Genomic DNA, 13883 nt, shown 5'->3' with positions numbered 1-13883 from the left:
GTATAGCTTTTAATAAATGTATGGCCCTTTATGAATGCTTTATATAGCCTTAGCATAAGACTGGCCTTTAGGCACTCCACTATGCCATTACTGTGTTACTTTGTGTGAACTGAGTTTTCCATTTCCCAGCAAAGTTTCTTACTAGGTATTGATGCTGGAAAACCTTGTGTGCACCTACCTTCATTCACTTTCCTGTCAAGTCTCACTTAAGCCAAAGAAACTCCTACCTTGTCTGCTGTTAAGTGCTCTGAGGAGTGACGTATTTTCTCATAAATTTTGTGGCAGGGACTAAAGCCATCTCAGTTTTACTGGAGTCCTGATATCTAAACAGTTACTGTAAGCTTAAATTTGAAACAGTATTTTATCTAGAAATACTTGTTTTGAAAGCATCTGTGCTTCAAGTGATTTGCATTGATGATTTCTGAGAGCAGCTGGGAAATGGTTGGTTTGGAAGTATTACATGCTGAGAAAGCTGATTTCATTTAGTCAAGACAAAGAAATGGGTTTTGACCCTGAAGAAACTTGTCAGGACAGCTTTTTCTTTTTGCCCCTAAGGATTCAGCAGGCAGAACTGATCCCAGGATCAGGTGTTGCTGCCCAGTGTGTGCTGGAGCTGAGGGAGCCTGGCAGAGCAGTGCCCAGACTAGCAGCTGTGCCCAGAAGAGGAGGATTGTTCCAGAAACAGGAGAGTCTCCTGTAAAGTAAAATTTGAGAGAACTGCTCTTAATCTGTGTGAGCTACCTTGCTGCATGATTTATCTTCTTTTTCAAGTGACTCTGCATTAATAGATTTGGAGTTCTGGTTGGATTTGTAATCTAATCAGGAAATCTGAGTCCTAATGAAAGATTAAGCCCACAGCTGAACACAAAGCAGAAAGTACTTACCCTCGCTGTTATGCCAGCATAGATATTAGTTGTTTAAAGTAGATAAAAGCGGCAAGGAGGTAGGTAGTTCTTTCTAGATTTTATTCACAGTGTTTGTGTCAGGAGTCCTGTGAACCTGTCAGTTTACATTGTGGTGTGTTACCAGGGTGCACTTACTTCATGGATGTACTGTGTCCTGGAGCTAAAAAAACTACTGAAATGTACCAGTGTTATTTTTATTAGTGGTAATTCCAAACTGCATGCTTGCTAGTGCAGTGAGGCCTGCATGCTAGTAGCAATTAAACCAGAATGACTGTATTTCCACAATGATTTCCACACTGGATTTGTTCAGCCTAGCCAACAAGGACTTTCAACCTGCCTGGAGTAGAAGCTGAACTATTAGGAAATCAAGCAGCCTTTTCTATCTTTTATGTTATCAAAGTCATAAATATGAAATTTTGTGACTTTTCTGATGAGTAGCAGAGTATACTCTTTAATGTTGTAAGGTTAAAAACTCCAGTTATATGTTGGCTCTTATAGTCAATAAGTTGTTTGGGTAGTTTTAATGGAGAACTAGTAGAAGTAATATTGAAGCATCACATCTTTAAGCTTAGGTGAAAATCATTAGTCAACCATTTTTTAAAATGTCTTATTTAACTTAAGGCATTCTCTAATTTGTTTCTCCATTTTTACATAAAGGATGGTCTTTACCGGCAGTGGGAAAAGAAGCAATGTGGAAGAAGCCACAGTGGCTGCAGGTTTTTTGTCCAATGTAGATATCTTTGCCCAAATTAAACAAGTGAGAAGTTGAAGTACTCCAATTATTCATAGATTTAGTAAAATATGAAAATGCTTAGAAAAAGTTTCTGGTTTATCAGTCATGAAGTTTATTTTCCAGGCAGCATCCACATTTAGACACAGGTCTTCATTTTAATCAAATTCCCAATTTTCTGTCAGAACTGTTGTATTAAAGCTTTTCATCATGATTGTTTCCTGCCTTTCTTCAGGGTAATCCATCTGAGTGTGTGCTACAGGGGTTTTCTTCTGTCAGAACTGAAGGTGTATAAATGAAGATAATTGGATTTGTCCGTGAGAAGCTACTACCCTGCACTTACGTATTCCCATGTACATGATGTCTTTGTAAGTCCTTCTATATCGCTTCCCTTGGACTGGAAAGAGGCTGAGGATGTGAAATGGTGGCAACTTGCCCCTTGGTGCAGATGTTGCCACAGTGGAGAGCTTCTCTTCTTTCTAGCCTTGGCATGTGAATTTGTATGTGGAAACTGGCTTTCCTGCCAAGTTCCGGATTCTGATGGATTTCTTGCACAGGTGGTATTGAGCAAGGCCTTGTTTGATAGAGTTTATGGAAGTGCCAACTGCAGACTTGTTTCACTAGTCAGCTGTGACCAGTCCCTTTTTTTTTTTTTTAATTTCTCTTGTTATTTAAGCTCTGATTATTTCAGTTTTCCACTGATATTTTTATATAAATGCTGACTATTCTGTTATTAACAACATTTCCCATGCTCTTCTCCTCCCCATCCCCCCTTTACCACATCCAAAAATCAGCCAGCACTTAGCAGAGCAAAAGATTATGGCCTGTAGATAATCCAGGTTTTGCACCTGGTTGAAACCTTATGGGACTGGTGTTAGAATCGGTACCAAGAGACTTGCCAATATCTTGACTGTTGGGGTGGATTGAAAAATGGGAGGGGGGGAGTTTGGGGACTGTCAGTTTATATTTGCCCAAAATGCTTGCTTGCAACAAAAGGGCATCCAGCATCATACTGAGCAACCGATTTTGGAGCATGGCTCAATGTGGGAAAATGCTAGTGTGGTTTCTTGAATTGACCTGAATTAAACTTTTGAGAGGCCTTCTTTCAAAGCATCATCTGAAGCCAACAAAGAGCAAGGTGATCAAGTCTTCACAGGGCAGCCTAATACAGTATCCATACATAGGAACAGAAGGATGGAAAAAATTATCTTTAATGTTTGGTGCTGTTGCTACTAATGTGGGTGTTTTTGCAGCCTTGCAAATAGCATTAATAGACAGGAAAGAATTAAAATTGGGGAAATTTGGGATTGACATTCTGACATATAAAAATGTGTAGCTGAACCAGCAGGACTGAGTAAGTTGGATAATATTGTTCCTTTCTGTTTTGCAGGTTTTAAAACAGTGCTAAATAAAGGAAGTGGGTTATTTTCCCTTACTGCACAGTTAGGATTTACCAGCTCAGAGCTTTCAGTCACTGCTTGAACAGTCTACCTTCTGTTTTGAAACAGAGCAACTTCTGTTCATTAGAAACAGTCAACAATAAATATGAAGAAATTTTCTGCAGTTTGCTTTGGAACTCAGTGGATCGGGTGTTATGGATACAACAATTTCTTATTTTTTTCTTTACAAGGAGTGGCAGAAGAGTCATACAGTGGTTTTTGTTCCAAGAACATTGCACTGAAAACTAAAAGTGAAGGCACTGTTCAGAGCAGATTATGGAATCAGCTTTTAGCTGTCTTGTCCCAGTGTGAAGTGTCTGGTTGTTGTTTTAGTAGTGTTGGCTAAGCAGTCATTTTGGTAATGATTAATGACAACTGTAATTTTCTTCTAACTGACCTGATCCTCCTTTTCTTTTGTTGTATTATTTGACTGTAATTACTTGGGAAGTGGCTTGTAGCTTTAGCTGTAATAAACATGTTGGTAACTTGTGTTTGTTTTAAGTTGGTGAAATGTAATTCTTGGACCCGTGGCTCATAAGTGTAAAGCACCAAGTGCCCTAGACTTGGGAATAGAAAACTGGGAAGATAAATTCACTGTGTGGAGGCGAAAGGAAATTAAAACAGTTTGAGAGCTACAGTAGTCTTGAAGTGAACATGTAGTGATTTCTGGAGCTCTAAAGGCTGGTAGTGTAAGTGTATGTGTGTAGGTAGGTGGGTGTGTGGGTGCTGGTGAAAAGAAAAGGGGAATCTGGGTTAGGGAGGCAGTAATTAAGACTTCTTTGCAGACATAAGAAACCCTTTTAACTTTGTTTAAAAATAACAGAATACCTCTTTTTAAAAATTAGACTATTTTGACGTGAGCTTCTAGAATAGAATACATTTAACTGCTAAGAGGAAGAAATTGGATGAAGCGTAGTGCTGGCATGCCTGACTGGGTGGTTTTGGTTATTTGGGGAAATGTGTATTGCATCAGTTCCTCTCCCATTCAAAAAAATTATATTTCTGGAGCAAATAAACATTGTTTTGTGGCTGATTTCTATGTTTATCTGTGGTACTTGGTTTCCCTAAATGTGTTGGTGACTTGGAATGTGGAGAAGTTCCTGAATGTATGTATTCTTAAAATATTTCACTTATATATGTGAAATAATTTTATCTTAAAGTTACTCCTTTGACATTACAGTGAAAACAGGTATGTTTCTTTTTTTGTGAGGGTGTGCAGAAATAGTGTCATTGCTCTGCAAGTAGGAGTGTTCAGCTTTTGAACCAGGAAGTCACTGTCAGTTCTGTGCCTTTAATTGAAAATACCATGTGGGTATCATTAGTTCATTTGTTGGTGTACTGTGATGCTGTGGGCAATGTTTTTGAAACCAGCTGTCTCACAAAACTGTGTTTTTAGTAAAGTTTGACTCTGGTAATGATACAGTAGTTCTAAGTGTGCTTTTCTAAACAGTTGACACCATCGATGTTTGTGCTGTGGGTGATGTACTTTTTATGGGCTTGGTGTACTTGGATGTGTTAGGCTTACCAACTCCCAAAAATACTGTAGTCACTACTGACTTACCAAGCTACAGAATAACATTTATTTAGGTGTAAGAGGAAAAAACGGAAAAACCAAACAAACCAACCCCACAACACCACAAAACTGTGGTCTGAGTACCTGCAAACCTAAACTGTCACATTTAGAGTTCAGGGATTCTGAGGTAATTCAGGTATCTCTTGTAAGCCAGGGCCAAGTCAATTTATGTTCACAACATTACTTTTGACAGTACTGTTTTATCTCAGGTAAATTCTCACACTGTAATTTCTGGAAACAGTGTCTCAAATACTGGCTGCACTTTTCATGACTCATTACTAGGCTGCTGGGCTGTGTACTCTTCAGTGAGCTTTCATTAAATTGTCTTTTAAGTTATACATAATTTAAGATGAAAAAATGTCATTTGTTTAGCCGATTTAATCTCTGTTAAGCGTTCAGTCATATAGCAGAAAGCTGCTACAGAAAGTATGTTCCTGTTCCTGATACTGCCCTAATTACATAATTAATACCAGGCTCTGGTGAGCTTTACCACTGGCATGACTCAGCCACTCCTTGCAGCTCTATGCTCCAGAGCAGGAATAATGAAGGCTACTAACTTGTGTGTTACTGCTAAATGTTGGAGGGGAAAATCCCACATAATCTACAAAAGAAATACAGGGTGTCATCTCTTTCTTTTGCATATAGAATTGTTTTCTCCATTAATCCTTATCCACAGAAAAATACATTTGATTCTCTTGAGTGCAGTAGTTGTTGATACTGGTCTGGGGGACACAACAAAAGACCTTTGTTTCCTCTTTCCTTTTGAATTTGTGATCTCTGCATTCTTTAAGCAGTGTGACCATCAGGTGCTATTACCATAAACTTTTCACAATAGTAGTCTTTACTGGTCTTCAGGTATTGTCAGTGCTAGTGATTAATATGAAACCACACCAACGCCTGAGCTTACAGGTCATATAAACTGAAACATATTTATTAATATAAACCTTAAATTTACAAGAAGCAAGTACACTTATGTGAGACAGATTTAATGTGCAGTCCTTTTGTCCTTGGTTTGCTTTTTGGATATTTGTCTTGGTACATAAATACATCCAGAGCACAGCCATCAAATTGCAGACTGGTTGAACTGTCTGCAGAAACGACAGTTTTGGTGACATGGAGCAGACATCCAGAGCCAGAGGCACAGATGGCTCTGCTTCCTTGTGGTAAATTTTTGGGTTACGTGTTTCCCTTGTTTGTGCACTTCCTATGTTGGCTCTAAAGGTGTTTCTTTGGTTTCTGACAGGCCTTTTGGGGATGTTAAGTTTCCCAGAACGCCTGCAAAAGGAACATGCCCTTCATGCCTGAACAAGGTATTTGGGATGTGTCTGCTGCTCTACCAACTATAGGGTGATGTCCAGAAGTGCAGTGTAAGCACAATAACAATCTGAAAGCGTACATAGAGATTGTTAAAGGACTAGAAGCTGTCTCCCAAATAAGAACTTAAACGACCCAGCATCTTCTGGAGATCCTTTTTGTTCTTTAAAAGAAAAGATGATAAAGTTTCCCAGGAATTACATTTTCAGGGTTAATCCTTATAAGAGGAGTAGACTGTGACTTGAATATTTCAGTGTATGTCCACATATTTGCTACAACATGGTGTCCAGACCTTGAGCTAATGCCAACCGTGTTAGTAGTACAGCTGAGCACTGTGTCCACTGTAACCGCAGATACTTATGCTTCTTACTCTAACATTACTTGTTCATGCTCCTTCATGAGGAGAGGCAGTGCAGGAGCTCCAGGTTTATGAGCTACATGGAGATTAGATGTCTGCAGTCCCTTTCAGCACTGGAGTACATTTGACCTATTACTGGACCAAGGTCTGTATTCTGCCACTTTATTGCATGATATAGGTGTGCCTGCGTTCTGTACGGTATGAAATGAATTTTGAACTTTAGTTTTAGGAAGGCCTTGCTAATAAACCATAAATACTTCAGGTCTTAATTCATAAGTTAAACTTCGCTACATTTGCTTTTTAGATCTTGTTTTCTCTAAGATATTATTTCTCCTAACTTTTTGAGTGGCAAGACACATAACATTACATGTTCATTTAAAAAAAAAAAAATAGGCCAGTAGAACAGTTAAAAAAAAATAAATCTGTTTGCCCTAGAAATGCTGTTTCCAATATTAGGTTGGTTCTACTTAAACTGTGCTTGAGTTTGGAGGTGTGCCAGTTCTGTGCTTGGCAGGCGTGTGGAAGCTTATGGTAGTGCTGCGTTTCCATTGCAGCTGACCTTGTCTTGAACTAGAAATAATCAAGGCCTTTACAGATCTTGCAATAGTCCCCCCTTCTCTCTCTCAAAAGTCAAATTGTTCTCAAAAGCTGTGGATTTCTTCACTCACTAGGGAGAAAATTAGTCCACGAGAAACAAGAAAGAGGTTTAGATGAAAGCATTGCTTCATATTATAAGGAAAGATGTTTGGGGTTGTCTAGATCTACTTAGAGGATCTTTTAGCCGTTCTGTGGGAGGTGAGGATGAGGAATGGGTGTACTGGGCAGTAGGAGGTCTGTGGGAGGGCAGGCTTGGGCCTTTCCCCTCCCTGTGTTTGCTTTTCCTGGCAAAAGCACAGGACTGTGCCTGTCAGTGTGAGGATGCCATCTGTGTTGCACAGCCTGCTTGGCTGTTACGGAATTGCACAAGAATTACCCTGAAATCATACTGCTAAACTGTTTTCTGGCTAGCTGCAGTCGTTGCCTGGAGATGCAGCTATTGTACAGTGCTTCAGGAACCGCGTGAAAGCAGCAGCCTTTGAAACTGCCTCAGCCTGGCACTGCAAATGTAATCCCCAGCACAAGCAGTTAATGGGCAGATGAGCTGACCAGACAGGCTGCTGAAAAGGGTAATTGTTTTATGAAATTAAATTTGGTTTTTAAAAATAAAATATAGCTGAAGAGGTAGAGGTTGAGGGTAGAAGAGGAGAACTGGACAAATCTAGTTACAGCAGTGGTACATTTCCTCAATTTAATTCAGTTCCAGTTTTCCATTTGCTGCTTTCTCATTATGTGCAAACTGGAAGTGACATTTCTGCAGCACTAAAACAAAATACTCTGTGAGTGTATTTTTTTAAATAGGATATTTTTTGTTTGCAGTAAAATAAGTTAGCTATTGATAACATAGTATCTCAGAACCCACTTGGTTATTTAATGTCTGATTTTGCTGAGTGTTCTAAGCCAAGGGCCTAATGCGCATGTTTAGTGGCTATACATGGATTGAAGGGATGCTAGTACCTTTTTATCAATATCTTAATAGGACTTTGGAGTAAAATCTGGACCACACAGAACCTGCTTTAGCTTTGCCATACTCCTTAATACATTCTGTGTCCAAGAGCTAGCTACCTGTGAAATTTTATTCTCTGATGTTGCCAAACTTGCATTGAGATACCTATTTGATGTGCCTGAGTTTACTGGTGTCTAAAGATGAGCATTGGTACATGTGCATTACATCTGCCTCACTTGTGCTTCCTCAGGGAGCTGGTGTAAACTTGGGCCAAGTAACATGGGGACTCTGCCTGGGCTCTGGGCACACACAGTGCATTCTGGCAGTGCTGGGCTCAGTCTGGACCATGGCAGCCGTGGTAACTTTAGGGAAACATTGATGGGAGCAGTGCCCAAGTCTTAAGTGAGGGCTATTGAGTTGCAGTCGCAGCAAGCTAGTGCTCGCTGCCCTGGCTGGGTGACTGTGTGTGCCCCTGCTGCCTGCCCGCAACCTGGGCTCACAGGGTCGCAGCTGACCCATGGCGAGGGGAGAGACTTGGCAAGGTGCTGGGTGGCCACTTGCCACAGTGGGGCTGCTGAGCAGCATTTCGTGTAGTCATGGTAACATGCATATCTGGAATCACATGTCCTTTTCACATCTGAATACTAGTATGTGTAATACCAGTGATTGATACCATTAATACAAAACTGTACTATTAACTGATACCACAGGGTATATACTGAATGATAAAGCATCCAGAAAATGAGTTAGTCTTTCTGCAGCAGTGGTACTGTTACAAAGGTAGCCTGAATTTGTCTTGCATATTGTTTGCTTTATAAAGATGGCTTTTATTTCATTATTCATTCAGTTATTGAAAGTACTTTATGAAGATTTGAGGGGTGTTTGATGTTGAAGGCATCTGAAACTAATGGATTCCATCCTGAAGGTCATCAAGGGCTACTGGTAGTACAGTATATTTATGGCTTGCTTGGAAACAACTGCCTTGCTGGCACTTAAAAAGAAAAGCAGCAGACCTGGACTTTAACTGCAGCTTACCATAACAGTGTAGGGGGTTATTTTGATGCTAACATTGGGAAGGAGTGCCATGGGGTATGGGTTTGAATTTAATGTGTATTTTATGTTACTCTGAAGAGGATTTAAAATAAATCATTGTGATATTTCTTCAAAAGGAAGTGGGCTGGAAGTTGAGGTATTGGCCTGTAGTACTTTTATAGTTTCTCTGAACCTGTGTGTATTTCTGGAGGAAAAAAGCAGGATAAAAGCATGCTAAAACAGTTCTCAGACTTTTCATGTTTGTTTCACTGGTCACCAAAAACCTGTTTGGAAATACTGAGAGCGACGTTACAGAAGCGCATCAGTACTAAAGGTACTGCATGTTACTCACCGACTATGAGCGTTTTTTTTTTTACCTGCTGGTGTTACTTAGCACCACAGATGGTTGCCACAGGCAACGGAGGTGCAGAGGCCATTGTGCCCAGACGTGCTGGCAACAGAACAGAAACTCTTTACCGTGGTTGCTGGTTGCTGGCACAAGCCAGATTTGTGGCACAAGCCAGATTTGTTCCTGCGTCTATTGCTGTGCTAACAAGAGGTAGATCTGGCATTTGTCATGCATTTGTCATATGCCAGGGTTTTCCATATCCCTACACCTCATTCAGGGTAAGAAATAATATTCCAATCATCTAGTTCACATAATGCATTCAGATGCTATAGCTGAAATGTCATTTGGAGGTGCTGATAATCACAGAAACAAGCAAGTTTCTGGTGTGTGCTAGCAAAAATACTGAAAAGCTTATGCAAGCAGAAGTACTAGATGTCTGTGGGAAGAAGTCTGTCTAGCTTTCTTTACCCTCCCTCTTTGTTGTGAAGGACTGTGTTTAGTGGGAGTGGATTGAGCATAAATGTAATTGAATGGAAAAAAGGAATTGTGATGCCAAAGTACAGGCAAGAAGCTGCTTTCTCTTTTTTTTATTTTCAGGTTTTGGAGAGCTTTTGTTTGTTTCCCAGTTTATATTGCCTGCTACACTTCATTAAATGTTTTATTAGGTGCTCTTGCATTTAATATTTCATATAACCACATGTGAAACTTAATTGTGCAAAATTTAATAGGCTTGATGTAGGAAGAGAGAGCTGTGTTTACAGGGTAACTTGTTTGCTGCTCAGCACGGCACATGGTTTGAGTGGTGTTTGAATGTATGCTTTTCTGAGCAAGGTGAAGACAGTCCTTTCCCCACAGCAGAATTTTTTTAGTGAAGAAGAACTTTGTGGGACTTCATCGTCATCATCTTCTTTCCAACACACAGCTTCTGGCTAGTTATTGCTATCTGCAAGATTAATCTGATGTGTTTTTTTTTTTTTCTTTCTGTAAAATGAGAATAATTTGATGCTTTGCCCTTAATAGGTTACCCTTAGAAGTACTCGTTTGCTTATTACTGTTCTTTACAGGCGCTGAGAAGGTATGTGGTAAATACCTTTTGTTAGAGTAGTATTTGCAGTACTTTACATGAAGATGCAAAATAAATTCACTGGTCTTGTTTCATGTAGTATATGAAATGAGATTAAGGAATGGCTTGGTCATAGATATGTGGAGATTGGGGAAAAGCTGTTCAGTAGGTGAAAGGAGATGTGTGTATCTATTATATCTATATCCTTATAAAACCATATATATATACGGTTTTTCATATATATATATTTATATATAAACATATATCACAGGGACAATTTTCCACCTCTAGAAATAGATAGGATGCTTTTCAGAGGGATATTATGATATTTTTTGGTTTGAAGAAGAATCACTTCTGGAAAGTGTGGTGTCTTGCATAACACATGGTATTGACCCGATGTTTGCTGTAGTCCCTGAACTGTAGTATTGGAGTCTGTTCTAGCTGACAATATTTTTAGCAGTGACACTGTGCACCTATTCTACTGAGAGATTAGTACAATATAGTGTGTTGCTGTGCCACCACTGGCTATTTTAGCCTTCCTAATTAGACAGCTTGTCCCTGGGCTGAGGCAGAATAGATTTAGGGGATTAAGTTTCATGTGTGTGGCCTGGAGGCTCTGCAAAGCACATGTAAACAAGACTTGGGTGTGTTCATGCTTTGGAGGGGAGGAGAGGGAAGGATGCAAGCCAAGGTGGTGTTTGGGTGGTTGCCACATCTAAGGAGATGTGATTGGAAATAGGTAGAAAACACTTGATTGTACACAATTAAGAAAATAGCCTGAAAAACAGGTGAGATGGGGCTGCATGGATGACAAACTGGTGAAGTCAAACCTGTCCTGGAGAAAAATCCCAGTCGCGTACTGCTAGGCTGGGAACTGCAGAGAGAGATGATCAGAATGAACTCTTTCACATTTTAAAGCATGGGTGCTGCCTGCTTTGCTGACAGAAGCGACCACATTGAGACATGAAAGTGGGAAAAGTTTAGCTGTAAGCAGAAGGAAAAATGACTTTCCCAACTGGTGTGTGGGGTGGAGGAGGAGGAAACGTACCTATAGCCAGCGCTGGAGCAGAATCTGACTTGCATGAGGACTGTTACTGCCAGACCACACATTGAGTGCACATAGTAAGACTTTGAGAGCCATGAGGTTCACATAACCCACTCACTGTTCATAAGCAGCCAGAAATTAGGTTGAAGGCGAGGCATTTGTTGCTTTACTTATTAAAGTCATCGTATTAGCTTGGTGCTGAATTTGCCAAGAGAGCTGTATAGATTTTTGGAGCATGAAGCATCCCTTGAGCAGATCTTAGGTTGGGTGATGAAGATCTCCTGTCTGCACATTCTTTTTGGGAAGATGTCTTTCAAACCTGACACAGCTGTCATCTCTCTCTTGTTGCTACCTCCCAGCTCTGTGGCAGAGTGGGACATTGTGTAAAGGCAGTTAAAAATGAGAAAACAGTCTGTCTTTGGGGTGAAGCTTTACTGATGTGGCTTTGCTTTGTTTTTCCTTTGTGTTGCACATGTGTTGGTGAAACACTGCTGTTTCTCTTAGCACTGCCCTCAGATTTAGTGGTAAATTAGGGAGGAAGGACAGTGCCATTGCTGCTCTGGATGCTGTGTGATGACCCAAGGAAGTGACTGTACTGGTAGCAAGCTGCTAGTAGTGACACAGGTTTCCATCAGCTCAGCTGGTCTCTGGAATGGTATCTTGCTGTGGCCTGATTATGGTTGCACGAAATGCGCTGCAGCTCACTGCTGTGCTGAGCAGCTCAGAGGTGCTGCCTGGCTGCAAGGCAGGGAGCTAGCTGGGAGGATCCTCATGGGAAGTCTCTGCAAGCAGACATCGAGACTTCTCACTTTACAGTCCTGTCATCACTGCAATAATTATCATGCAAATCATTGATATTTTTAGGCATGCTGTTCCTCTTTGTGGTCACTCTGAGCCTTTACTTAGTGATGGAAAGGAGAAAATTATTTGGCATCTGTTATAATTGCATCAGTTATTCAGCACAGAAAATTAATTTTGAACTAAAAAAGAAAAAAGAGTATGGAAAAGTCCTCCTTTTTCAAGTTGTCAACTTTCATTCTACAAGTTAGTGCTAAAAGCCTTCTGGAACTGGCTGGGAATTGAGTTTGTGATGCACAGAAGGTTACTTGATTTTGAAAATGTGTTCTCAGTTTTTAGGAAAGGTCTTTCTAGGCTTTTTTATACCAGAAAACAATGGGACAAGTACCTCTGGAGATTGAGGAGCCCTCAGAGTTCATGCTTGTAAGAACAATTGATTGTCTTTGTGCTGTCTGCACTGGATTAGCAAAAGAATAAGAGTGCTTAGTCTGAAAAAGAAGCTTGCCCTCTGACTGACTTCTACTGCCTTATTTTAATGCCTTGAATAACCTGCTGAGTTGGCGTTTTCTAAATATTAAGTCTTATAGACTGCATGCTACAATGTTTTGTTTGCTCAACTTTCTAGTTGTATAGAATGCTTTTAAGAAAAGTGTATGGTTAATTTCCCTTTAAAGACTCTATTTGTCAGGTTTGTGTTTAGTGGATGCAGGTGCTAGTGGATGAAGTTGTTTGTTAGTGAAGGAGCTATGTAAATCTTAAATTCTTTATAGCATTCTTATTATTTTAAAGGAAAAAAAGCCTTATGATAATGATTATGTTATTAGAGAGAATTTGACCTATATTACATACTGTCCTTAAATGCAAATACTATCTGTAGGATATTTATGCTTGTTTTACACATCATATACTCTTCCTTTTAATGGTATTTTTCAAAGGTTTGCTTAATTTCCACTCCCCACTAGAGGATATGCTGACAAGGGAGGTACTGCCCGATCCTTAATGAGCTTTCCATAAAGGAGTTAATGTGCAGAAACCCTTACAAATAAATGACGGTTATTCCCTAGTGCCACACAGTGAATAAAACTTCTGAAAAATACTCCTGGTAGCAATGCACATCCCTGGGTGAACAATTTGCGGTTGACAATAAAACAAAGATACATGATGCTCCATATGATTCTCTCCCACCCCCATATTTCTAACTTGAACTGAAGTGTGTGTGCTGATATAATTTAGATTAGTCTACACCAGTCCACTCAGGGGTGTTGGAGACTATCTCTGTGCATCAGCAAGCATTGGCATGGTTGCAGTAGAGCGGTAGGTATCTTTGGGCCCTTATGTTTCCATTAGATTTTGGAACAAGTTTTGTGTTTGGAGTGGAGCGTTTTGGCTTAGTTTCCTCTGAAAGGGGTATAATCTATGCACACTGAAACTGCTCTGTGATATAAACTAGCATGTGGTAAGTAAAGATGCTGAGGGAATTTGCTTCAAGACAGTACAACTACCCCAAATCAAAGACTAATGTAGGCATGGCCCTTAATGCATGGAATACAAAATGCGTATGTGCCTGTAAAGTATACTCTGTGTATGCCAATCTTCAACTTTGACATATGTAACCAAAAGTAGCCACACAGATAAATATAAGTACTTAAAGTTTGGTGTAAGTGGAAAATCTATATGAAGTATTCCATGATTTTATATGTAGCTGTACTGCTGATGATTTATCACCCTTATATT

At 39.9% G+C, this 13883-nt stretch overlaps 1 protein-coding gene across 1 annotated transcript in view; it reads left to right on the top strand.

Moving 5' to 3' along the window:
* Window positions 1-9296: 9296 nt before the first annotated feature.
* Window positions 9297-13883, top strand: part of KIF21A (kinesin family member 21A) — a 61569-nt gene continuing 56982 nt past the window's right edge. Inside the window, exons 1-3 of the mRNA XM_010022448.1 lie at window positions 9297-9521; window positions 10308-10318; window positions 13383-13463. Coding sequence (XP_010020750.1) covers window positions 9297-9521; window positions 10308-10318; window positions 13383-13463 — 317 coding nt within the window. The remainder of the gene's footprint in view (window positions 9522-10307; window positions 10319-13382; window positions 13464-13883) is intronic.

This window comes from Nestor notabilis, unplaced genomic scaffold (genome assembly GCF_000696875.1).
Source record: "Nestor notabilis isolate BGI_N333 unplaced genomic scaffold, ASM69687v1 scaffold25669, whole genome shotgun sequence".
In the NCBI taxonomy this organism is placed as follows: Eukaryota; Metazoa; Chordata; class Aves; order Psittaciformes; family Psittacidae; genus Nestor; species Nestor notabilis.
This window is presented reverse-complemented; position numbering and strand designations above follow the sequence as displayed.